The sequence below is a fragment of the Hylobates moloch genome, unplaced genomic scaffold (assembly GCF_009828535.3).
Source record: "Hylobates moloch isolate HMO894 unplaced genomic scaffold, HMol_V3 SCAFFOLD_2, whole genome shotgun sequence".
NCBI classification, from domain to species: domain Eukaryota; kingdom Metazoa; phylum Chordata; class Mammalia; order Primates; family Hylobatidae; genus Hylobates; species Hylobates moloch.
Genome location: NW_026652277.1, coordinates 117102662 through 117128462, shown reverse-complemented (window position 1 = coordinate 117128462; position 25801 = coordinate 117102662). Strand labels below are relative to the sequence as shown.

Below are 25801 nucleotides of genomic sequence, written 5' to 3'. Positions count from 1 at the left end.
TTATCTGGATTTTTTCCCATTTCTTCCACAATCCCTTAAGTCTAGGCATTGACTAGAGCCTGTTGTGATAGCTGCCATGCAGATTGCTCTTTATTAAAGCTGCAGTTATTCAGTTCCTCCAGAGTGTAGTAAATTCTGAACGACTCATTCTAAAGTGACCCTGTGGAGCTGATATGTACCTGATGCACAGTAGTAACTTGTTTCCACACAATTCCAGGACGTTAGCTTATTGCCAGTGGGTGGACAATCTCAATGAGACCCGGAAGATGCTCTCTCTTAGTGGTGGTGGTCCCTTCAGCAACCTGCTGAGGTGGGTTGTGTGCCACATAACGAAAGGAATTGTGAAACGCGAGATGCACGGCCACGGCATTGGCCGCTTCTCCGAGGAAGAGATTTACATGCTGATGGAGAAGGACATGCGGTCTTTAGCAGGGCTTTTGGGTAATGTACCACACCTTCTATTCTATATTTGCTATTCTTTGCTTTTGCATGATTAGTAAAGCACTGTTGGTTCACTAATTTATATTTTAATTTTGGTTGATTTCTTTGCTTCCATGTGTAGATTGCAATCCCCACATTTAACCAAATCCTCTAATTTTCAAAAGCATGTGTCTTTCTACTTAATCACTGGTACTTGACTGTTTTTAGCATGGTGAGCCCGAGTGAAGAGAGTATGGAACATGCTTCAGCCTCACCACCTGGCTGCAAGTGATGCTGGCATTTCTGAATGTGCTGTAAGAAAACAGGGATTTTGAGCAAGGAAGCACTAATGTTTATAAACAGGTCAGGGTCACAGGCTGCTTTAGGAACACACTGCACAGAGGTTCAACTGTGTACCCATTAACGTCAAGAGTTTGAGAGACCTGCTGACAGCACTGATTCTGATCCATTCCCTGTATGTGTGGAACATTTGTCATTTTCTCACCCCTCTTATTCCTGTTTGTATTCTTAGTCCTCTTATTACTAGCACATTTTAACCCTGATTTTGCATTTGTCACACACAATGATATAATTTTGTTTGGGAAACCACTAAAAGAGAAGCACAGAGAGCAGTGCGTATCCACGGGCCAGTGAGGATGGCTGGGAATAGGATGATGCACTCTTGTTCCCCTGGCTGGCTGAGGGGGCCTGGGCTGATGTGGTTCTTCACTGGGCAGAGCCTGATTCATAGAGATGACAATTCATAAACAGATGTTGAATTCAGGACCTTCTGTGTGTGAAATAGTGGCTTCTCCTGGGGGATAGCTAATGTACAGGGAGCCAAGTCCTCTATGTGACTAGGCCATCTGACCAGGTCCTTTGAGGGCTACTACTTTTTTCTGCAGAAGGTGGCTTTTCACTGGCTCTCCCTCCTCTGCAGTAATTTCTAGATTCACCCTCATCCTCATTCTAGAGCACATTAAATACCTCACCTCTGCTAGGAAGTAGAGTTTAGAATTTGTTTTGTTAAAGACCACCTCATGCCTTAGGAACTGGAAGCCATGCTGGGTAGAGGCCGTGCTGGATATAACCTGTCCCTTGCAGAGTGACCCACTCTGACTGTGTCTTTCTGCTCTACATTTCAGACAGTTGCTAGACCTGAGGTCCTTCCTTGAACCCCAGCCTGCAGAGGGCAGATCGCAGTACCACATCCAGCTCTTGGCTAGCTTCGTTACGGGAGTTATGTTCTGCGGGTGGGGGCTTGATACTGGCTGGACTCCTTCAAAAGCTCTGCCTGGCTTGCAGAATTGACGTTGTCTAGGCCTTCTGTTGTTTTGCTCCACTGGGACCAGGTAGACCTGCTTGATGTAGATGTGAATGGAATTAACCTCAAGTTTGCCTCATTCCTTTGGAAACTTAATGCTGGACTCTTGGCCTCAAAAACCAGGCTCACAACTGGGCCATTTCTCCTTAACAATGGCTATGTCTGTTCCGGGCTTCCTCCCCTGCCTCACCGGCTCATGCTGTTGTGAGCCTCAGTAAGCAAGGAATTGAGTCCCTGGAATTATGACAGAAATTATGCTATAAGTACCACACATCTTTAACAGTGTGGCTTTTTTAACCAGAGAGGGGCGACCTTCACTTTTCTGGACATTTCTGGTTGGGAAAATCAGGGAGCAGGGTGATAGCAATAATAGTGGTAACTGACAATTGTTTCTCTGACGTTTAGCGGTTTAGACAATGCTTTCTCCCCAGTTTTCAGGAGATGGAAGAAAAAGGAATCACTGATAGCTAGGCTGGATACATGATAAGTATTCAAAATAGCATCAAAAGTCTGGATTTTCTGGGATGAGAAGCTGAGCGGGCTAGCTGAAAAGTTGGAGTTAGCTGGCGTTATATTCTGTGAGGCCCAGGGAGCAGTGTAGTTGTGAACTCTGTGATAAGAGAAGCACTTTTTCTATATTTGGGGAGGGAGAGGCTCTTTGGCTGAATATCATAATTTGTCTTACTAAATGAGGCAAAAAGCCTCATTTCATTTATTGAATAAGTGAAATTCAAACTACCTCCCTGCCATCCCCACGGACATGGCTCATTTTTAATGCCCAGATGCCTAAGAGACTCAAAATCCAAAATTACTTTTTGTTGAAATAGCTCAAGATTTGGGGAAATAATTGTCCATGGATGTATATCTGACTCATCAGGATACATTAGTTATCAGTGTTCCTGGTCAATCAACTTCAGTGATTTGAACATTTCCCAAGTGCCAGGAGCTGAGGAATATGAAGATGGGTTAGAGATTTTCCCCTCTCTCAACTAGCTTATAGTCCAGGGGATGATGAGGCTGTAAACCAGGAGAGGCAAAGTACTGCTGATCCCTGGTGGCCTGTTTTCGTATGGCCTGTGAGCTAATAATGGTTTTTACTTTATTAAAGCGTAGGGAAAAAAATGCAACAGAAATGTGCCCATGAGGCCTGGAGAGCCTGAAATATTCACCATCTGACTCTTCACAGAAGTTTGCGGACCTCTGCCCCAAATGAGGAACTGCACAAGTCAGGCTGGGGCAAGTCCCACGACAGAGACGTGCACTTGGTGCTCTGGGATGAAATAGCAGGGAGGACTGGGGAGGGCCGTAGATGAGGCGGTAGTGTGTTGGCCCAAGAAAGAAAAGAGTTGTCCCAGTGAAGAAAATAAGGAAGGACTTTTTGGGAAAATCATGAGAAAAAGAATCCCAAGTGAGTGGCATTTGGGAATCATGGTTGAAATGAAGATTAAAAGATAGTTTGGGGCCATCTTATAAAGGACAGTAATTATCATGCTAAAAGATGTATACTTTATAATACAGAAACATGGTGATGTTGCAGATTGCTGAGAATAAGAGAGAAGGAGCCACATGTGTGATCTAGAAAAGCGGCTCTGTTGGCATTATGGGGGATGAATTAGGCCTAGTGGGAGGTGGTAAAGAGAGACAGGAGACAGGCATAGTGAATAGCTATGGATATAGTTTTAAAAATTGTAACTTAATTCAAACTAAAGTAAATGAAATTCAAACTACATAAAACATTAGTTAAACAAAATTAGCTAATTTTTATTTTCATATATGAAAAATACAGTCAAATCAGGTAGAGTTAGAATAGAAAATATGGTTTTATGATATGAAATATATTAATAATATTTATCATGAATAGCTAGGAGGATAGTCATAATTATCTCAGTCCTGGGAAGACATTTGATGATGAAGTTCAGTATTCATTCCTGATAAAAACTCTTAGTAAAATAGGACTCAAAGACTAGTTCCTGAACACGATGGAAGGGTATTATATTAAGCCAACAACTGGTATCATACTTAGTGTTGAGTCACTAGGAACATCCCCAGTTGAATTACAAAACAAAGATGCCTGCTCTTGCTATTATTTAATGTAGTTTTGGGAGGGTTCTGACAATGTTGTTGTACAACATGAAAAAAATATATCTTTATATTGGAAAGGAGGAGGCAAAATTAGTATTTATAGAAATTAGGAGATTATGTAGCTGATATAATGGAGAATCAACTAAAATTATTACAGTTAATGAGAGAATTCAGTAAGTTTATGAAGGATACAAAGCTAACATGTAAACAAGTTTTCTTGAGTATCTCAAATAACCAGTTGGAAAATATAATTTAAAAATCTTAGAAGTATGATTTATACGAAATATTCAGGACCTACAGAAATAAAATGAAGCAATCCTAATAAGGGAAACATTTTTTAGAAAATGGAGAGGTGTGCCTTCATTCTTCATTGACTTGAGAATGATAACTCCAGAACTCAAACCCCAGCTCTGAGGCCTTGGGCAAGTCTCTTGACTTCTCTGGGCCTGAATTTCCTTGTGTAAAGTAGGAACAGTAATGGTGAGAAGAAAAGTAATGCATGCAAAGTGCTCCGAAAGTGGTCGGCATGTAGAAGTAATCAAACAGCAGGCAAATGTGGAGGGCAGGCATGACCAGCGTCTGGAAGGAGAGGTTCGTGGTGCTGTGAGAGCTGACAGTTGGAGGGTTTACTTTTTAATTCTCATGTTCTTATGTCCCCCTTGGGGAAGGTGTGTGTGTTCACAGCAGATAACTATGTGTAGTGGTTGCCTGACCGCCTCCACATGCCAGAAATACATACACTGTTTATTTCTGAACACCCCCAAAATGGAATGAGAGTCAGTAAAGGGCAAAGAAGACATGAAAATCAAAAACAGAAAGGTGAGGTTTTCGGGAACCAGCGTGGCTAGAGGTAGGAAGCCTAGTGGCTGGCATATGGGTGTGGGAATCCTGGAGTCAGATCCCGGGTTCACATCTGGAGTATCACTGCTTACCAGCTCTTTGATTTCACACAAATAACTTGAGTTGCTTATTTGCAAAATGAGGGTCAGAACAATACCTACATCACAGTGGGTGGGGACTAAACAAAATGCTTTCTGTCAAGTACTTACTGCAGGGCCTGGCCCATAGGAAGTGCTAAATAAATAGTTATTCTCATAATCACTGTCACTGATTTTGTATGTAACACAACTTAATTGGAAACATTGTTTTCTGGGAAAAATGTCTTTATAACAAAAATCTTTTTTCTGATTTTAGAATTTATTGGAGAAATTTGGGAAGGCTCAGAAAAGCATAAGGAAGGAAAATAAGTCACTGCAATTTTTAAAAAATATATTTTCCCATCCCTCCCTCACTTGTTGCTGTAATCTTCTAACCCATTGCTAACAACTGTTACCATTTTGGTGCATATGTTTCCAATATTTTTATGCATAATTTTGAATCATCTATATATACATATTTGTGCATATATATTTTCCATTTCTTCTATTTTGTGTGTGTGTGTGTGGTTTTTTTTTTTTTTTTTTTTTGGTTTTTTTTTTTGTTTTTTTTGTTTTTTGGAGACAGAGTCTTGCTCTGTCACCCAGGCTGGAGTGCAGTGGCGCCATCTCGGCTCACTGCAAGCTCCGCCTCCCGGGTTCACACCATTCTCCTGCCTCAGCCTCCCAAGTAGCTGGGACTACAGGCGCCCACCACCACGCCCAGCTAATTTTTTGTATTTTTAGTAGAGAGGGGCTTTCACCGTGTTAGCCACGATGGTCTTGATCTCCTGACCTCGTGATCCACCCGCCTCGGCCTCCCGAAGTGCTGGGATTACAGGTGTGAGCCACCCGGCCGTATCTTTAAATATTCTATATCATGTGATTCTGTGTGCTGGGTATCACCCTTGGTGCCAGGAAAACTGATAGAAGATTTATCAGACAAAACCCTGCTTTGTCTTTTGCCTTTTTAGTATTTCTGTTATCAGGCCTACATAGATTACAGGTATGACCTTGGAAGTGGATGTGAAATCAGATAATGAAAATAAGAATTGTATAGTTGTGTCCCATGTTAACACAGAGATTCCCAGCTGTGGCCATGAGATACAAAATATGAATGGAAGATAGACTCTAGTGCAAAGTCAATGGAACACCACCCATTTGACAGATAAGAAAAACGAGGCACAGAAAGGTTGAATGACTTGCCAACAGTCACACAACCACTAACAAGTGAAGCCCAGACTCAAATCCAGGCTGTCAGACCTAAGGCCCCTGCTGTTTTCTGACCTGACTACTACCTTGGTTTCTTAAGAATTGTGCTTTGAAGTACAGAAGTTAAATTATGTCAGGATGACTTCTTTAGAACATTTTCTAAAATTGCCACGACTTCCACTGGCAAGTTAAAATGTGGTCTTCAAAGTAATTTTTAAGCACGTTTGATTAGGTTGCCCCTGGAAGCAGAGTACAGATTTAAATGTGGAGCATTGTCACTGATTTAGAGATCCTGAGCCTTGTGAGTTGAAGCTGTGCCCTTCATCAGGAGGCTTGCTGCCCAGCCTCTAGGTTGAAATGCTTAAGGAGAAATGATCTCTTTTTGGGGGCTGCTTCTGAAAGAGCGAAATGGTAAATGGAATTTGTAAGTGGAAGTGAAAAAAAAATCTGATTTCCAGCAGACTTCACTTGATTAATAAAAAATGTAATGTGCTTTTCTTCTACTTTTTTTTTTGCCAGGCTACAGCATTTTATTGAGTCAGAAAATGGCTTGAGGAGTCATTATTTTTCAGTCTTCGTTGACATTGGATCAACGCATTTTTAAGAACCAGACTTTTTAGTTATTTTAGTAAACGTCAGTGTGACCTTGACTGTGTAATAAAGAGTAGGGAGTTGCAAAGTAGTGCTTCCCTTCAGAGGCAGTAAAAATGAATCATTTGCTGCTTCATGTCACCTTCCTAAGCATGTGTAATGACAGTGTGGTTTTGCTTTTCAGAATGATTGTATTTTGCTGTAGAATAAAACAATCAAGCAACTTTGTTTTCCAAGTATATAGATATTTGGGTGATCACTTAGTTCATGGAAGGTGAAAATATTCTCAGAGAACAGCAGGGTTAAGCTTTTGTGATTAGTCATAGAAAATCTGTAGGTTGCTCTTACCCAGAAATGCCTTTGGGGTTCCATCCCTCCAGATTGGGAAGCCTATACCATGAAGCAGTGTTGATGCTCTTCAGGGAGCAGATGACTATAGCAGAGTCAGGGAAACTCAGAGACAGGCCTGTGTTGAGGGAAAGGTAAAGAAAATATGGGTGCAATTATGCCTTGCAGTGTAGGTCAAAAACCTTGGAAAGGCAGGTGCCACACTGCGGCCCTCTTATAGCTCTGGCATGCTGAGAAAGGGAGAACCGGCTTCAGTGAGCTCAGAATCCAAAGACAAGGCTGGACTCTTGTAGGAAATAGGCAGGGGGAGGGGGATGAGTAGGTTAACACATGTAGAAGAGCTACCCTCTGGGGAGTGTGCCTTGGGTTGTTGTCAAACCCTTTCTGTGGTTTTATACACCTTATCTTGTGGTTCTCAAGCTTCTCCGAGCAGCAACACAAGATTGGATTTTGATGCTTCTGGAAAGCAGCTTTCTTCCCAGAGCTCAGAGCTATTCAGGAATATTAAGGGGGCAACCCGTTGCGAGTGGGGGGTGAGTGGGTTAAAGCTGGGCCTGAGTTTCTTCTCTTGATCTCTGTACTGACCCCCTAAAGCTCAGGGTGGGATACAGGGTGCTAGGTGGCTGGATTTGGTGATACTGATCATGATGAGGCAGCACAGATTACTAAAACCTAATGTTTCTTTGCTTTTAATTGGATTTTTATAGATCTTGGGTGGTGATACAGCAGCTATCTCATGGGAAAAGTAGATGAATAATTGGTAAATAGAGTTGGTTTGGGAGATATAGTCATATAGAGGGAGAAGAAGAAAAATACAGTTTCATTTGTGAGGCTCAGCTGTGGACCGGTGGTGGTCAATAAATATCTGCTGGCTGAGTGAAGAAAAGAATGAATGAATGTCAGAATGCTGTTAGCAGATAGCCAAGCATGGACTCCAGGATCTGTGGATCTTAGGAGTAATTTCTGAGGAAAAAATTTAAATTTGTAAATGTATTTAAGAGTAGGTAGGATCAGAAATAGTAATGGGCTGTGCAAGTGGAAACTGCGATGTTATTTTCAGCCACTTTTCTGTTGTTAGACACCTTAGGAGGAGAGTATACTTGTAATAATTAGAATTCAGGCAGAAGGGTAATTCCATTGACTTAGCACTGTGTGGTTAAACACACATGCCTTGAACAGTGTGCTGGGCTTTTTGTGAGGGGCTTAAGGGTTGGTGGTGAACACATTGGGCACAGCCCTGAGCTACCAGAGCTGCCACCTGAGGGAGATATTGCAGGTAAACATTTATAAAATCTCAGCACTTGTGAGGGGTGCCACTGTAAAGTGCAAAGTGCAATGAGGAATTTTTTTTGCAGGGGAAATGAACATGGTGGTGGTAGTGATGAAGAGGTGGTTCTGGAAGCCTTCTTCAAGGAGGTGACATTTCCTGTTTTTTCTTTTTTCTTTTTTTTTCTTTTTTTTTTTTTTTAAGATGGAGTGTTGCTCGGTTGCCCAGGCTGGAGTGCAGTAGTGTGATCTCAGCTCACTGTAGCCTCCGCCTCCCAAGTTCAAGTGATTCTCTTACCTCAGCCTCCCGAGTAGCTGAACTTACAGGTGCGTGGCACCACGCCTGGCTAATTTTTGTATTTTTTATTAGAGATGGGCTTTCACCATGTTGGCCAGGCTGGTCTTGAACTCCTGACCTCAGGTGATCCACCTGCCTCGGCCTCCCAGGGTGCTGGGATTACAGGTGTGAGCCACTGCGCCTGGCCAAGGAGGTCATATTTAAGCTGCATTCTGAAAGATAAGCCCAAGTAAGGCAGGCATGTATGTAGGTGTGGGCAACAAGGGTGGGACAGTGAGTAGAATAGCGTGGACTAGAGAAGGAACATCATATGTAAACAGCCTGAGATGAACAGCAGCTGGGAGCTTTCAAGGAATGGAAAAGTGGCTAATGTGTCTGGAAATTGTGTGAGAGCAGGAGTGGCATGAGGCAGTGGTGGCAGGGGCTGAGCTCATACAGTCTTATGTGTAACATAAATAAATCTGGACTTTTTCCCAAGAGCAGTGGAAACCAGCAGAGGTTGAAAGTTGGGACATGGTGTGATCCTATATCTGTTTCATGTGCTGGAGGGGCCAAGAGTAGATTTGGTGGCCCAGGGAAGAAGCTGTTGCCCAGGCTGTAGTGCAGTGACACAATCATAGCTCACTGAAACCTTGATCTCCTGGGCTCAAGTGATCCTTCTGCCTCATCGTCCTGAGGAGCTGGGACCACAGGCATGTGCCACCACACCCAGCTAATTTTTGTATTTTTCGTAGAGATGGGGTTTTGCCATGTTGCCCAGGCTGGTCTTGAATTCCTGTGCTCAACTGGTCCGCCTGCCTTGGCCCCACAAAGTGCTGGGATTGTAGACATGAGCCACTGCACCTGGCCTCAACCTCTTTAATATCAGAGAAGTGCAAGCTAAAAAATGAGGCACTTCTCTGTCAATCAAATTGGCATATTTTGTTTTTGTTTTGTTTTTTAAATAATATGAAGGAGTATCAGCAGGGGTGTGGGAGAGGCATTGACATATTCTTGTGGTAGGAGTAAAAATTAGTATGTAGTTTAGTAGTTTCAAAAGATAAAATGTCATATTTCTAACATTTACTTATTAAGTAATTCAACCTTCAGGATTTTTTCCTAGGAAAATATTAGAAAGATTTAACTAGAAGGAGAACTCAATATTAAAATATTGCAACCTTACAGTTATTAATAGTATGGCTTTTTGGTCTGGAGTCTCTGATTTTTGTTTGAGATAGTAGTTGGAAACTTAAGCTGCTGTAGGCACTTGCTCTCACTTTCCCTACCCTCTTCTCCCTTATGTTGTCAGCTTTCCCTTTCTTCAGCTGGGAGTCTGAGGGTTTAACGGGTACACAACATGTATAAGTTGGTGTATCTTCAGACAGCCACTTGTAGATCATTTGTGAATAATCTGCATGTCTCTATGAATGAGTGATACCCTTTCATTAGTCCTCTAATGAGAACTACCTAAAGAAATGATCACTACTGCAGAGAATGCTCTGAAGAGCTGAGCAGTGTGCATTGGTGTCACCAGGTTGGAGTTCAGTGGACCGAGTCTGGACTTGTCTCCCAGAGTGTTCCCAGCAAACCTGTTCCATGCTCCCAGGCAGCTGGTGCTTTCTTTTTCAGAGCTCTCCTTGCACCCTCTTCTAATGGTTTGGTTTGAGTGTTTCCTTAGCTGGACTCTGTGCCAGGCCTGGCAGATTCCTCCTTTGTCTTGAGAGCCCAACTGAGTGCCTGGAACACATGAGGCATCCAGCAGATGTTTATTGAACAAGAGTGTAAGGAGCAGTTTTGGGATTGTGCTTTTAAAAGAAAAATGGCCAAACTAGTGTGTTTCCAGAGGAGGCTGGTCAGGAGTAGTTAGTGGGGAAAAAATTTTGTGTGAGGAATTTGAGGATACTGGGCATGGATAATATGGAGAAGTAAAGCTATCAGGTAATATACTAACTTTTTTCAAATATTTAAAAGTGGCTAATGACTTAGGTGTCACTGTAGATGATAGGCATAAGAGGGAGGGGAGAAGACACAGAGAGGAAGGTGAGATGTATGTTTGGGGAAATAATAGCTTTCAACTCAGGGTAAGGCAGAACTTTAAGACACAGCTGTCCACAATTGGGAGGACTTGTCTTGTGGTGTGGCCTGAGCTGCTGTTCTCCAGATGAGGTTGGATGACGACTGTCATGATAGCTGAGGAAGGGTCTTTTTTACAGATGGTGAGATATTTAGAAGTGGGAGGTCTTTCCAGTTCTAATAGTTTCATGATTTTATTTATGTATTTATTTATTTATGTATTTATGTATTTATTTATTTTTGAGATGGAGTCTTGCTCTGTCGCCTAGGCTAGAGTGCATGGCACAATCTTGGCACACTGCAACCTCCACCTCCCAGGTTCAAGCAATTCTCCTGCCTCAGCCTCCCGAGTAGCTGGGATTACAGGTGCCCACCACCGTGTCTGGCTAATTTTTGTATTTTTAGTAGAGACGGGGTTTTACCATCTTGGCCAGGCTGGTCTCGAACTCCTGACCTTGTGATCCACCCACCTCGGCCTCCCAAAGTGTTGGGATTACAGGCGTGAGCCACTGTGATTGACTTCATGATTTTATGTTCACTCTCTGGGGAGAAGAGTAGAGTCATTTTGTAAGTCATGAAACAAGGCAGAGGCCAAAGTAGAGATTGGTTGTCTCGAATTCTGTTTGCTCTGTTGGGTTGTGATTTATGTTTAGGCTGCTAGTCATGCCTGCTGAAGTCTCAGTGCTTTAAAGGATCCATGCTTACAGCACTACTCTACATCCGTTGTTACTAAATCTATGCTTTGAACAATGAATCTTCCACTTCTTTTAAAGTTTTTTTCTCTTTTTACTTGGACAGTAGCAAAATTGTTTTTGTTTTTAAGAAAGCTTGGAGATAGGCTGTTTTAATACCTGCTCTTCCTACTCTGTTTAGTTAGATCATGCAACAGCACCTCACAGAGATGCCCACCTCATCTCCACATTAGGCCTTCAAGTCTTGGCCAGAAGCTGCTTGCTTACAACACAGCAGCCACACACTCATACCTCCTATGAAAGTGAAGGGGAAAAGCCTTCAGAACCAGGCAGTGGAAAAGGATGAACATCTACGCACACATGTTAGCACATTTAGCACATGCTAAGTAACTGGGAACAGAGATCAGAGAAGAAAAGTGAAGACATGGAAGTAATTATGCCTGTCAATCTAGCTAGAAAGATAAAGTACACAGATAAAAGAAAAAAACCATAGACATTAAAAGTAATGAGCTGGAACCTCAAAGCAGTGTTTCCTATTGCAGGTTCTAAGCATTCTCTAAACGACAGGGGCTTGTCTTGAGCAGTGGCTTTCAGCCCTGACTGCTCATTTAGAATCACCCAGGGAGGTGTGGAGGGGGAGGGTGGTGCTCTTAAAACACAGCTATGTGGGTACCATACCAGAACAGATAATTCAGCCTCTGGGAAAGGGGTCTGGGAGAAGGTAGTTTAAAACTCACCAGGTAATTCAAATGTGTCTGTAACCCAATATAGGGCAGGGATGGAGGAGGGAAGGGCCATGTGAGGGCACTGTGCCTTGGTTTGGGCAGGCACCAAATGGGAGAACATTGTAGTCTTTTATAGAGGAGGTGATAAAATCTAGAACAAACCAGGCCTACTTGGACAGTTTTGCCAGAAAGGTTACCTTTGCTCGGTCTGTCTGCATGGTACATAGCCCAGCCCTTCTTTCCATGTCAAAAACCAGTTGCCTAGACAGTAGACTTTTTTGGTGTGAGTAAATTTTAGATGCCATTTTTAGTAGCACCTTGAAGATAACTCTGGTCTTAACAACAGCTCTGAGAGTGAGTTATTGTACAGATGAGAGGGCCAGATGGGGTTCAGAAGGGCTAGGGAATGGGTCTAAGGCCACTCAGCAAATGACAGTGCTTTTCTTCTGTTCCAGTAGAACTTCTATGTGTTTACCTTGGTGGTTTGTTAAAGTCACATGCCAGAAGAATAATAATTTGACCTGAAAACCATAAATTTTAACTTTACCTGTATTGCTTGCATTCTGGTGAGTACCTCACCCTCTTACAAGTTCATACGGGAGTCCTGTGCTCATCCATTGAAGTGGAAGTGATTTACTCTGACAGGTCTTTACTTATTATTCAATAACTCTAAGTTGCTCACTGCTCTCTAATGGAGAGGACCATTAGATCATACACTCAGAAAGCATTAACTCTTCTTTTCACTCAGCCTCTCCATTCCAGACTTCCAGAGGGCCGAAGGCCTGGTATCTTTCAATAGCTGGGGATTGTGGGACCAGGCCCCATCCATGCTGGCAATTCTTATGGGGACCAGGCAGTTGGAGGTCCTGAATTGTGGTTTATTTGTTTTCCATTTTCCTTGTTGCTATCTGAATTGGTAAAACTATGTTCATTATTCATGAAAATGAAAAAATTAGTTTTAGCAGAATAAAATTAAATGCTAATAAATACCGAATTCTTAGAAATCCTTGTGGCTTATTTAGCAATACAAATGGATTGGTACAATTCTGTCAGGCTCTATCTGGTCTCTATTCTGGGTCTTTATCCTGGGTATATTTTAGCTTTTTCTTCCTCTGAGAAAAGCGACTTTGACTTGGTGCTTAAATTTCAGGGTTCAAATTACTGAATGATTTCAATAAAAGAAAAAAAAAAACCCTTACAAGATAGCATCATGTAGACAATAGTCTTTAAAAAATCTTTATGAGTACACATCCCTTAGGTGTGTTTATGTGTTAGAGATGAATATAGAATGGGAAGGCTCAGCACTTCCCTTTCATCCCCACCCGTAAGTTGCCAGCTGTGGAAGCTCTCCCAGTGTGTGTTCTGCTGGACTGATTTGCCTGGATACAATTCAGGAGGAATTATAGATAAGTGATGACCTGGTATATTGTAATACATTGTCAGTTGTTTGGTGCTTGGTCAACCTAACAAATTATTTCTATTTATTTAAATGATTCAACTTATATAATAAGCCAAATTTTAAAAAATTGGAAAAAAAGTAGCTATCTTTCATTATTCTGTCACCTAACTCAGTAACTATTTCCTATTTCCGTATACTTTCCACATACATATTTTTATGGAATTTAATTTTTGATGTACACATCTCTTTGTATCCTGTTTATCTTTTAAGAGCAAACACTAAACATTTTTCTGTATTGACATATTTTAAAAGTTTATCTCTTTTAATAGCTGCATAATGTTTAATTGTGTTGGAAAGTACCTGTATTGATTCCTTTACAGTTAGTCCAATTTTTTTTTTTTTTGGATTATAGATGACTCTTCCATGTCTGGATGCATTACTTCTGAGGAATAATTTCTCTGAGATAAGTTCATAGGAGTGAAATTACTGGGTGAAGGATTATGCACATTGTTAGGTCTGTTCCTAGGCATCATCATGGTGCTTTCCAAAAGATGCACAAATTTACAAAGTGACCAGTAAAAGACTGAGGCTTCAATGAATGTCACTGGTCTTACCAGTATCAGATCTTTTTTTTTTTTTTTTTTTTTTTTTTTTGAGACGGAGTCTTGCTCTGTCGCCCAGGCTGGAGTGCAGTGGCGCAATCTCGGCTCACTGCAAGCTCCTCTCCTGCCTCAGCCTGTCCGAGTAGCTGGGACTACAGGCGCCCGCCACCACGCCCGGCTAATTTTTTGTATTTTTAGTAGAGACGGGGTTTCACCATGTTAGCCAGGATGGTCTCGATCTCCTGACCTCGTGATCCGCCCGCCTCGGCCTCCCAAAGTGCTGGGATTACAGGCGTGAGCCACCGCGCCCGGCCACCAGTATCAGATCTTACTACTCAAAAATAGTTTACCACTTTATTCATTGTAAACTGATATCTTAAGGTTGCTCTATTTTCTGATTCTTCTGATTCTTTAATCACTTGTAAGAATAAATATTTTTCCTTTGTGGATTTTTCTCTTTTCTCTCTTTTTTTTTTTTTTTTTTTTGAGATGGAGTTTTTTTTGTTGTTGTTGTTTGTTTGCTCTGTTGCCCAGGCTGGAGTGCAGTGGCACGATCTTGGCTCACTGCAATCTCCGCCTCCTGCGTTCAAGCAATTCTCCTGCCTCAGCCTCCCAAGTAGATGGGATTACAGGCACCTGCCACCATGCCTGGGTAATTTTTGTATTTTTAGTAGAGACGAAGTTTCACCATGTTGTCCAGGCTGGTCCTGAACTCCTGATCTCAGGTGATCCACCTGCCTCATCCTCCCAAAGTGCTAGGATTACAGGCATAAGCCACTGCAACTGGCCTGGATTTTTCTAATCATGTATTGTCTTTGATTTGTCCCAATCCTTTATCCATTTTTCCAGTGAATGTTGAGGGTTTTTTTTAAATGTCGTTTGATCTATTTATATTTCACAGCATTGTCTCTGATGTTTGAGGGAAATATTTCCTGAGAGTCACATGGAATCTTAAAGCTTTATGTGGAGGGACACTGACTTAGGCTCATCCTCTTTGCGGCAATCCCCATCCCACTGTAGGCATCGCAGCGCTTGTGTGAACCTTTTGTCCAGCACCTCACAGCAGTGAGCCTCAGCTCTGCAGTTAACCTCAACTTCCATTAAGCCGCCCTCTCCTATAGGCCAGCTCCAGACTTCACTGGTTCCTGGGGCCCTCTGACCCCTGACCTTGCCCTCACAGCCTGCAAGTGCACTCCTGCTTAGCCTGCAACACTCCACCCTTGATCTCTGCCTGCCTCCAGACCTCCCCACTGCCGCCACAGTGGATTAGCCCCTTCCCATATTGACTTCCCTTCCATTCAGTCAAGCCTGAGCTCAGTCATGGAAGCCACTCTCTCCGTAGTATCCCCCATCGGTGCCCCAGCCTCTCACTCACCTCATCCATCTGGGAGTCAGCCCCATCGGCTCATTGTTCTCTCCATTCAGGCCTTTGAGTACAAATTATCTTTCCTGTCTTTAACTCTTATCTCTTTAAGTCTCCTATCTTTAAAGACACCACCCAGTTCTTTCCTGTCTCCTGCTTTCCCTTTACACAAAAGCGTATTTAAAATGTAGCAGATGCTCTTCCCTTATCTCCCATTTATTCTAAGAGCCACTGCATCCTGACTCCCAGACCTCCTACTAGTTGGCTCTTGAAAGGGTAAATAATACCCTACCATTCAAAAGCATTCCTGTTCTGTTTTGGCTTTTTGGAAGTAGGAAGCTTCTACTAGAGAGAGAGGAACCGAGGAGCCTTTCTTTTCTTCTGTAATGCTAATGGAAATGAGATTTCTTGGGTGTATTAAACTACAAAGGACAGGTTTTCCCCTCTGGAGGCTTTATCCCACCTTTTCAGCTCCAGAGATTCCCAGCTCCCTCTTGATGAGACATTAGTCTCTTGTAGTTACAGGTGATCCCTGGTTGTTGGATGTAGCAACTACTAACACATGCAGGCACTTAGTCCATGCCAGCACTATTCTGAGAGCTTTTCAGGTATTAACTTATTTCATGCTCACAACAATCCTATCCATGAGGAAATTTAGGCACAAACCGGTAACTTGCCCAGGGACACCCAGCTTGTAAATGGTAGAGCTTAAATTTCAACCTAGTGTAGGAGAAGCCAGAAGTCATTGCTTAACACCTTTTAGCCTTTATCTTATGTATTGGATTTCTCTGATCCTTCATTCCTGCTTTTCCTTAAATGTATCAGTGGTTCCCAGGATTCCAGCCCCCACCCTGTTTATCTTACATTGCATACTCCCACATATTTATCTCCACACACTCCCACATATAATCACTCTCCTGAATCCCAGCTGTTTTCTGGATCTTCACTTAGATGTCCCAGAGCCTGCAGAAATTCAGCACATCCTACAACAGAACTCTTCATCCTCCCACCAACCCAGCATTCCCTGTGACCTGTCTCCGTGAATGGCAGCACTGTCCATCCAGTTGCTCCAGCTGGATGCCAGAAGTCATTCCCGAGGGCTCCTGCATCATTTCCAGTGGGCTTTCAAAGCCCTGTACTGCCTGACCTCTCCAGTCTCATTTTGTAGCCCCTGGCCCTTGCCTGCTGTATCTTAACCACACTGTTCTCTCTGCCTCACAGACACTCCAAGCTTATTCTGACTTTCAGGCCTGTGCTTTAACTCTTCCCTTGCCTGGAATTCTCTTCCTCCAGATCTTTGCCTGCTCGATCCTGCTTGACATTCATGTCTCTGTGTAAATAGCACTTCCACAGAGAGGCCTTCCCTGACCACCCACTCTAATGTAGCTGCCAGCCACCCTCTATCACATCACCTTGCTTTAATTCTCTGCATAGCACTGATCATTGGCTGCTTTTTTTAATTGATTGATTGATTTGCTTATTGTCTCTTCATGTGATGTAAACTCCGTGAGAGCAGTGACCTCATCTGTTCCATTTGTCACTGTATCCCACTCACCCAGAGCCGTGTCTTGCAAATAGTCAAAATAATATTGATTAATATTGATAAGAACTGACATTTATGGAGCATTTACAGTGTGCTTAGGCAAACAGTAATGCAATATATAATATATACCCTTATGTATAATATACTTACCCTCAAAACTATAATGTATATATATGTTATAATATGTATTACACATATATGTATAATATATAAAATACCTACTATATATATTTTTTTCCTATGGTGATATAACAATACCTATATTCTCATGGGTTTGGTGAGAGTTAAATGAGGTAGAAATTGTTCTCATTAATTTTCACTAAAGGCATATGAGGGTAGGTACTATTATTAGTAGTATTACTATGCCTGGTTTATAAATGAGGAAACTGAGGTACATTCTAGTGAATTAGCTTACCTGAGATCGTGACTAATAAGGGGTGGGGGTCAGGCCTGGCCCTGGGTGTCTGGCTGTAGAGCCAGATGCTCAGTAAGTGCTTGCTTACCGAACAGATGGCTGTAATTCATCACCGGGGTGCTCACTAGGTACCTGAATCTCCTACCTTCTTTCTGCCCCGCAACCATAGTAGAAACACCTGATGTCTCTTGCCTGGATTTTAACTGCAGTTTCTTAGCTGATGTCCCAACCTCCAGTTTTGGTTTGTAACACTAAGAGTGGTTACTTTGAAAGGCAAACTAGAACTGTAGGCTCTCAGTTCCTCTTAGGTTAAAATTCAAACTCCTTTTCTCCACAAGCTGAATTCTCACATCTCCAACCTCATCTTTTTCCCCATATGTGCCTTGATTCCTGCCACACCAAATTACGCTTGTTCCCTGAAGTCCACTCTGCTGTTCTGCAACTTCGTGCCTTTGCACAGGCTATTTCCCCTGCTTTGCTTCACTTCAGTTTCTCAAAACTTATTTCCCCTTACTTAGAAACTTTCTTAAGGTTCTTCCTAACCTCCCCCAGCCTCCCTGGGCGATGTTGGAGGTGCTTCTCTTCTGTGCTGTTTCACTGAGCTTGTACTTCCATCGAGGGAGTGCTGCGTTATACTTGTCTGGGTTCTTCCTGTCCTCCTCCCCTCCCCCACTTTCCGATAACCTTGCCTGTGGACATTGTCGTCCTGAAGGAATTGACTGGCTTCCCTCTAATCCTGGTCTCTAACAGAAGGCCTAGTAAACAGTAGGCACTCAATAACTATTTGCTGAATGGATACTAACTTCCCAAGGTCAGTTGAGGCAATCCACAATGTTATAATACATATAAGACAGGGCAATATAATATATTACAAAACATTAATAGAAAAGTTTCAGAAGCCTGTTAGAAAAAACATGCTTTTGGAATGAGCTAATTCCTGAGATTAGGTGCAATTTAACTTTGAGCTTTTGGCAACCAAGGTGAAAAGGGAAACGTGGGGTTTGTGTTTATTTTCTAAGGAAAGGAAACACTCAAGTTCTTCAATGGGGACAATTTTTTTCTTGGTCCTGAATTCTAGGAGAAGATTCTTCCATGGATGTTATATAAGGGAGAGTGGGTTTCCTTGTGGACAGTGTTTTTTTTTTTAATTATTTTATTTATTTTTTATTTTTTGAGACAGAATTTCGCTCTTTTTGCCCAGGCTGGAGTGCAGTGGCGCGATCTCTTCTCACTGCAGCCTCCGCCTCCTGGGTTCAAACTATTCTCCTGCCTCAGCCTCCCGACTAGCTGGGATTACAGGTGTGCTCTCCCACGCCCGGCTAATTTTTTTATATTTTTAGTAGAGATGGGGTTTCACCATGTTGGCCAGGCTGGTCTCAAACTCCTGACTTCAGGTGATCCACCTGCCTCAGCTCCCAAAGTGTTGGGATTACAGGCATGAGCCACCACACCCGGCCGACCGTGTTTTTTGAATATAAACATTTGTAAAAACCTTTCTTAATAAAAGCTCAGGTTTGAATGTAGAAGCTCCAAAAGCATTTCTTTGAAGATCTAGCTTAACATAGCTCCTATATATTTTTTTTCTGATCAAATTTATTATAGAGGTGGAGCTTAAAGAGCCTAGAGGTTTTGATAACTTGCCTTACAACCATAGCACAGGCACCTCTTAGACTCACTTTCTAATACAAGTTATTTTTTATGGGAGAGAGGGCAAGCCGTGACAAGTCTTGAATGAAACTGTTTTACATTTAATATTTTGGTGACCTCCCGAGGTATAGCTCTCCCATGTTGTTGGTAAAAGAGAAGTCTTGTTGCATTAGGCACTAGGTGGTCTAACCTTGGGCATTCTATTAAAAGAACATAAGGGCCTGACTTGTCATGCTGCCTGGTTAGAAGGTCATCTTGCCCACCTGGGGCAGTGCATTAGAGTAGTATGGGACAGGCCAGCATACTTCTTCATGAACTTTTAGCTCCAGCACCTATACATGTCCTTGGTTGAACCCCAGAGTTCTAGACCCTGGAGTTCCATGTCATCAAGTACTGAAAGAGATAATTTGGTCTAAATATTTAAGGGCAAGGTATTATAAATAGTTGCCATTTACTAAAAGTTAAGTATATTTACTGAACACCTACAGTATACTGGGCACTGGGCTGGGTACTAGGATGTAGTCCTAGTGTTCAAGTAGAGTTCATCGTCTGGTGTGACTTCTGTCCTTACTGAATATACGATCTAGACAAAATCACAAGAAAAACATTTTGATGAGACCATCAGGGCATATAGGTACCAAATAGGTCCCAAAGGACTTAGTTCACTTGTTGGAGAGGTTATTTAGCATTGTCCATTTAAACATTGGAGGATGTCTCCCAAATATTATAATTTAAAATTTAGCATAGTTAATATACTTTTTCCCATTGACCCCACTAAAAGTGAACAAGATCAGACAATTTTGATTTTTTATGATCAAATTTTTCAAAGCGTCAAAGAGCAGTACAATGAACAACTTTATAATCACCACCTAGATTTAATAGTTAACATGTTGTTATATTTGCTTTACCTATTTTTTTTTTGTACGGAAGTATTCTAAAGTAAATTACAGATATCATGACATTTAACTTCTAATCACTTTTGAATGTAGCTCTGGTAAATAAAGATGTTTTCTTCTTGTAGTAGGCAACCCCCAAAATGGATCACAATGACCCCTGCCTCCTGCTGTATGGCCTCCTGTGTATTCCTCTCCCTGTGAGTGTAGGCTGGACCTAGTGATTTGCTTTTATTTTTATATTTTTATTTTTTTGAGACAGAGTATTGCTCTGTCAACCAGGCTGTAGTGCAGTGGTGTGATCTTGGTTCACTGCAACTTCTGCCTCCTGGGTTCAAGTGATTCTCCTGCCTCAGCCTCCTGAGTAGCTGGGACCACAAGCATGCGCCACCACGCCCAGCTAATTTTTGTATTTTTAGTAGAGACAGGGTTTCACCATGTTCGCCAGGCTGGTCTTGAGCTCCTGACCTCAAGTGATCCACCCATCTCGGCCTCCCAAAGTGCTGAGATTACAGGTGTGAGCCACTGCGCTTGGCCGTGATTTGCTTTTAACAAGTAGAATGTGGCAGAAGCATTGGGATGACCCAACATTCAATAACGATGAATGTGGCTTCTATCTTAGGCATCTTTCTTTCTTCCTCTTGCCTTCTCACTTGTTTGCTCTGACAGAAGCCAGCTCTGAGGTGAACTGATCTATGGAGAGGTCCATGTGGCAAGGAATGAATATCTTTGGCCATGAGCCAGTGAGGACCTGAGATGTACTAACAACCGTGTGAGTGAGTTTGGAAGGAAATCCTCCCCAAGTCAACCCTTGAGATAACTGCAAAGGGCTGGTATCTTCATTGCAGCCTGTGAGACACCTTGAGCAGAGGCACCCAGCAGAGGCACCCAGCTAAGGCTATCTGGTTTCTTGACCCACAGCAACTGCAAGATAACACATGTCTGTTGTTCTAAGCTGCAAAATTTGGGGGTAACTTATTATGCAGACAGCAATAACTAATATACCTACATAGCCCCAATCCTATTAATCCCAGTAGGCACTTCTTTCAGCTGCTGCTGGGCTGTGCAGAGTAAAGCCAGGTTGTCGGAAGAGGTTGTCATAGCTTATCCTGCTATGGTGGGTGGCAAGTACCCGATCTCAGTTGCCTCAAGTTATTTATTTAGATAAAAGGTTTTATGTCTTGTAGAAGTAGAATCTTATCTTTCAGTCTCTCCAGGGACTATTATTATTAGCCATTCTGATTTTAGCAGGAATATTCTCATCTTGGCTGTGAAGAAACCAGGATCTATTCCAAGATTACAGAGCTTGGCACACAAGAGGTTTCTGTTTCTGGCTTCAGTGATCTTTGAGAAAGAAGTATGCACTGGAGAAAGTTCTGTGGCCATCCTGGTTTTTATTCACTTTCTTTTCTTCTTAAAATTTTTGATTTTTAATTTTTGTGGGTACATAGTAGGCATATATATTAATGAGGTACATGAGATGTTTTGATACAAGCATGCAATGCCTGTGGCCATTCTTAACCATTGACTTGTCAGGGCACAGAGACAAGCACATTTGGTAGAGGAGTAACATGGTCTCCCACAGAGTAGAAGATAGAGATTCACTCCTGCACTTGAAGAAAAGCATCACACAGAGTTTTGACATGATGTCCAGCGTACTGATGAGTGTATGGTTTGAGAAGGTTTAGGATTTCCATGTTTAAATATAAGGTCGAACGCAATTTGGTTTCCTCCTAAGGGATCTGTGCCTAGAGAGTTAATCTGAACAAGGCTTACCACTCTGGGCAGGTCCTAAACAGTGCTGGTGGTTAAAGATTTTTACCAGTTTTTGGTGATTATGTACATGTTTGAAAGTGGTTGAGGATCCTGGATTCCAGCTACGGTGAGGCCTAAAATCCATAAAATGAAGAAAAGTCCTTCAGGAATGTGGAGTCTGCCTGCAGAGTTGAGCTTTTCTGGCCCCGACAGCCAAACACAAAACCTCCCACTAGAATCTGCTACTATTCAGCTTTCTCAAAAGATGGGCGAGTTCCTTATAAAAGGATTTGAACTTAAATTTCAACATGACATTGCGTTCTTTCTGATGTGGTGTTTCGTTAACCAGAATTTGGGGGCTACCAGATAGTCTTTATTGAAGAAAGAGATAGAACAGCTGGTTCCTTTGATTGCCCAGCACAGGGCAGGTGAGACAGAAATGAAATTGACGGGGAAGCCTGTCCTGGAATGCAGTTTGAATTGAGTGATATATTTTCTTTATCCTCAGAAGATGTATTTGGGAAAGTGATACTGGGGAGAGAGACTCATATAATTTTTATAGCCCTCAAATCTCACAATTTCAGTTGACTGTGCAGTCACTCAGAAGCAACAATATTGTAGCAGCTTCAAGAAGGGAGAGAACCAGGAAGGCTGATCATCAGTGAGTTGGTAAAACTGATATCTTTGTTGGAGATGTTGGCTGTAGATCTTTAAGACTTCCGGGAGCTGCTTAGTGATGCTAAATTATAAGTGAGCCTGAGTAGGCATTTGCCTCATCCTGAGGAATACTTTCCTAATTTAGATGTGTAAAGTCTTTCCACACTGGTGCAAATCCTTCATCCAAGTTTCCTAAAATTATAAAGTATGCCCATGGATTCTCAGAGTGTCCGGAGTTCAGAACACATTAATAGAGGACCAAAGTACAGAGGAGTATACACAACCCATTGCTTAGAGTCGGGGATTTATGTACTTCCTGCTTTCATCCATAAGGAATTATAAGAGCTGGGACATCAGCAAAGAGACAAGAGTGATGGTGGTACTGGTGGCCAGTGAGGAAGGTGTCGAGATAGTTCATATGAGCTGAAAAGAGATAAATTTTTGTGTGTTCTTTCAGAAAATCTTACTAAAAATTACACGAGAATCTAGTTGCTTTCTAGAATGAAATCTGAAGAGGGATTAAATTAAGGAGCTTCTTCTGGTATTTTCTCCACCAACCTTTACTTTTTCCCAGAATGTGAGCTAATTGGCGATCGTGAGCTAATCACAATCTATACAGTGATTTTAGAGTATGCTTGTAGTATGAAAACAAGGGCTTTTTGAAGGAGGTGGCTTGTCTTACATATTATTTCTGACAAAGTGGGGTCTGATTACTAGTGTAAGAGAATAGGAAGTAGATTTTATTTTTCCTGTAGCTTTGCCCTCTGGGAGATTCACTTGCAGAAAAAAAGTTTTAAGTGTGTGCATTTAAGTGTGTGCTCTTTGATGCTTGGATGGTAAGATTACCGGGACCTCCTGTTTCCTTAGGAAAAGCACTCAAAATCTTTGTTTCTTAATTTTTCTTCTATTTCCAGTTAATGAAAGGCGAGAGAGGGACAATTAGAAGTATGAATAATGTCTATATTGATTTTACTATAATTGCCTGCTTATAAATCACGTGAGTGCTCAGGTATAGGGAGCCCTGTGTAAAACACACAATTGTACTTTATGTCTTAGACTCATAGAGAAATGAGTCTTGGAAAATCTTTTGATTATTCTCTTTAGTTTCTCCCTTGAACTTATATTTTATAGCACAGCCAGTCTTGTCTCTTTTGTCACTTATAGAATTTGGAAATTTAGCTAAATTGTGGAAGTGTAGCTGACAGTGACCAGTGGGAAGTGGGAAAAGAATTAGGGAGGAAGGAGATGAGATTCAGAAGTTCATTTCTGTAGTGTTTCCAGTGGTCTGAAATAGACTTTCTGTCCACCATCTCATAATGATATATATGAAAACAGGTGATTAGTTTTTCCTTAGAAGTATGTTAGTGGAAACTAGGAATGGGTGCTGTGGTAGAATAAATATGGCCATAAATTTTTTTGTGAATTCCAGAGGAAAGAACTGAGATGCATGGTGGAAGTTCTAAGGAGACTATTTTGTTTCAGTATAAAGAACCATCTAACCACAGAATAGTCTGCCCTGCCCAGTAAATTATGGGAGAGAAGTTACAGCAGGGTTGGGGTTGGGGATGGGTATCTGGTAGGAAAGTGTGAGACGGGATTCCTACACTTGGAGAGAGATTGGACTGGTTCTGTCCACATTGCTTGTTTTGATTGTTGGAAATGAGTATAAAATAATTCCTTGTGTTAGAATAGCACCTCCTAGTTTGCAAAATGCTTTCACATTATTATACATTTTAATCACTATTATAGCTCTCCATTTTGAGAAAGGACAGAGATCAAACATAATTAAGGCTATCATAACCTTAATTGATGGTTCCTATGTGATAGGTACCAGATGGACAGAAAAGTAAAATAGAAGTTTACTTGCCCTCAAGGTGCTTAAAAATTATTTGAGGAGATAGGACCTACACGTAGGTAAGACTGCAAGATGGCTGTGTGATTTACCTAATGTGTGAGCTAGACCAGTGGTTCTCAAAGTGTGGTCCCTGAAGCAGCAGTATCAGCATCACTTGGGCTCTTGTTAGAAATGTAGGTTCTTGGATCTCACTCTGTACCTACTGAATCAGAAACTCCTGGGATCAGGGACTTGAGTTAGTGTTTTTAAAAAGCCTTCAAGGCCAGGTGTGGTGGTGGATGCCTGTAATCCCAGCCCTTTGGAGGACAAGGCAGGAGGATTACTTGAGCCCAGGAGTTCAAAACCATCCTGGGGAACATAACGAGGTCCCGTCTCTACTAAAAAAGAAAAAAAGAAAAAAGCCTTCCAGGTGATTATACTACACGCTCAAGTTTAAGACCAATGATATACTCTAGTTTAGCACAGTACTTCTTAAGCTTCAGTGTGCACAAGAATCACCTGGAACAGTGCTATTCAAAGTCTGGTCCAAGAACTGCAGACTATCCTGGTGATTTTAATGCCTCTAAAGTTTGAGAAACCCTGACCCGAAAGCTTGTTAAACACAGGTTCTCTAGTCCCATTCCCAAGTATTCTGATTCATGATGGGATCTAAGAATTTCTAACTAACACTCAGGTGCTGCTGGTGCTGCTAGACTACTCTCTCAGTAGCCTCGCTCTAAGCAATACGCCCCTCTGGGATTTAGCAGAGGCGTGGACAATGAGAGGTTCCAGTAGACTGGGACAGTGCGGGAAGCCTTCATGCAGTGGAGGAGGTAGGACTTGGTCTGAGTCCTAATGGAAAGGTCAGGCTTAGATAGCCAGAGTTATTTGGGGCAGGGAGGATAGGATGAGCACCTGCATGTTTGACTGAAGTAGACCATTCATAGGAGGTAGAGCTTGGCTTGTCCTGCCCAGGTCTGGAGAGCGTCACACACTGTCAGCTCTCATGCGTCCTCCCCAAGGGGGTGGCTCAGAGCCAGGCAGCGAGCAAATAGCCCAGGATTGTGAGCACTTCCTCAGTTACGCTGCGTATGGCACCCCCTGGAACTTTCAGGGGCATGTGGCTCTCTGCTTGTCCCCTCCTATTCTCTTGGTTCCCTTGCTCATCAAGTTCAGCTTGCTCAGCTTTGCAGCTTGCTAGTTCCCTCAATTTGGCATAAGTCTTCAGGCCTGGATTCTGGCCATTCTTCTCAGACTCAATATTGCTTCCATTCTCCCTGGACAACTGTGTGACTTTGTCCTCCGTTGTTCTCCCTGCCCTGCTCATCCAGCCATCTGCTGAGTTAGTACTCAGTGGGGGTGAGGGACGTAGTCTACATGCTCAGTCCTCCTCCACATACTCTTGTCTTTGCTGTGTCCCTTATCTTCTGGTCAACCCTCTGTGGCTACCCATGACAGAAGTGGAAGACAATGTGGGAAGGGCTGGTCAGGCTTGGCAGTCGGGATAAGCAGCCTTGGGTTAATCAAGGTCACTAAAGGCTTATAACCAACGATCCATGACAAAGTCCAATCATAGTGAACTCAAATCTGGGTAAGAGAGCTGATATCCATCAGGACCCCTTAACATTCTTGTTATTCATGGTTTAGTACTTCCACTCAGTTTTTGGTCATCCTTGGGTGCCCCAGTGGTTCCTTCATCTACAGTATGGCCTTCCTCACAGAGAGGAGCTGCCTAAACCACCCAGGAGAGGTCATATGAAATTCTACAG

At 42.3% G+C, this 25801-nt stretch overlaps 1 protein-coding gene across 2 annotated transcripts in view; it reads left to right on the top strand.

Moving 5' to 3' along the window:
• The window catches only part of FAXC (failed axon connections homolog, metaxin like GST domain containing), a 68051-nt gene that overhangs the window by 25870 nt on the left and 16380 nt on the right, over positions 1 to 25801 (top strand). For both annotated transcript variants that reach the window (XM_032155658.2, XM_032155657.2), the window contains one exon: positions 218 to 441. In XM_032155658.2, coding sequence (XP_032011549.1) covers positions 218 to 441 — 224 coding nt within the window. The remainder of the gene's footprint in view (positions 1 to 217; positions 442 to 25801) is intronic.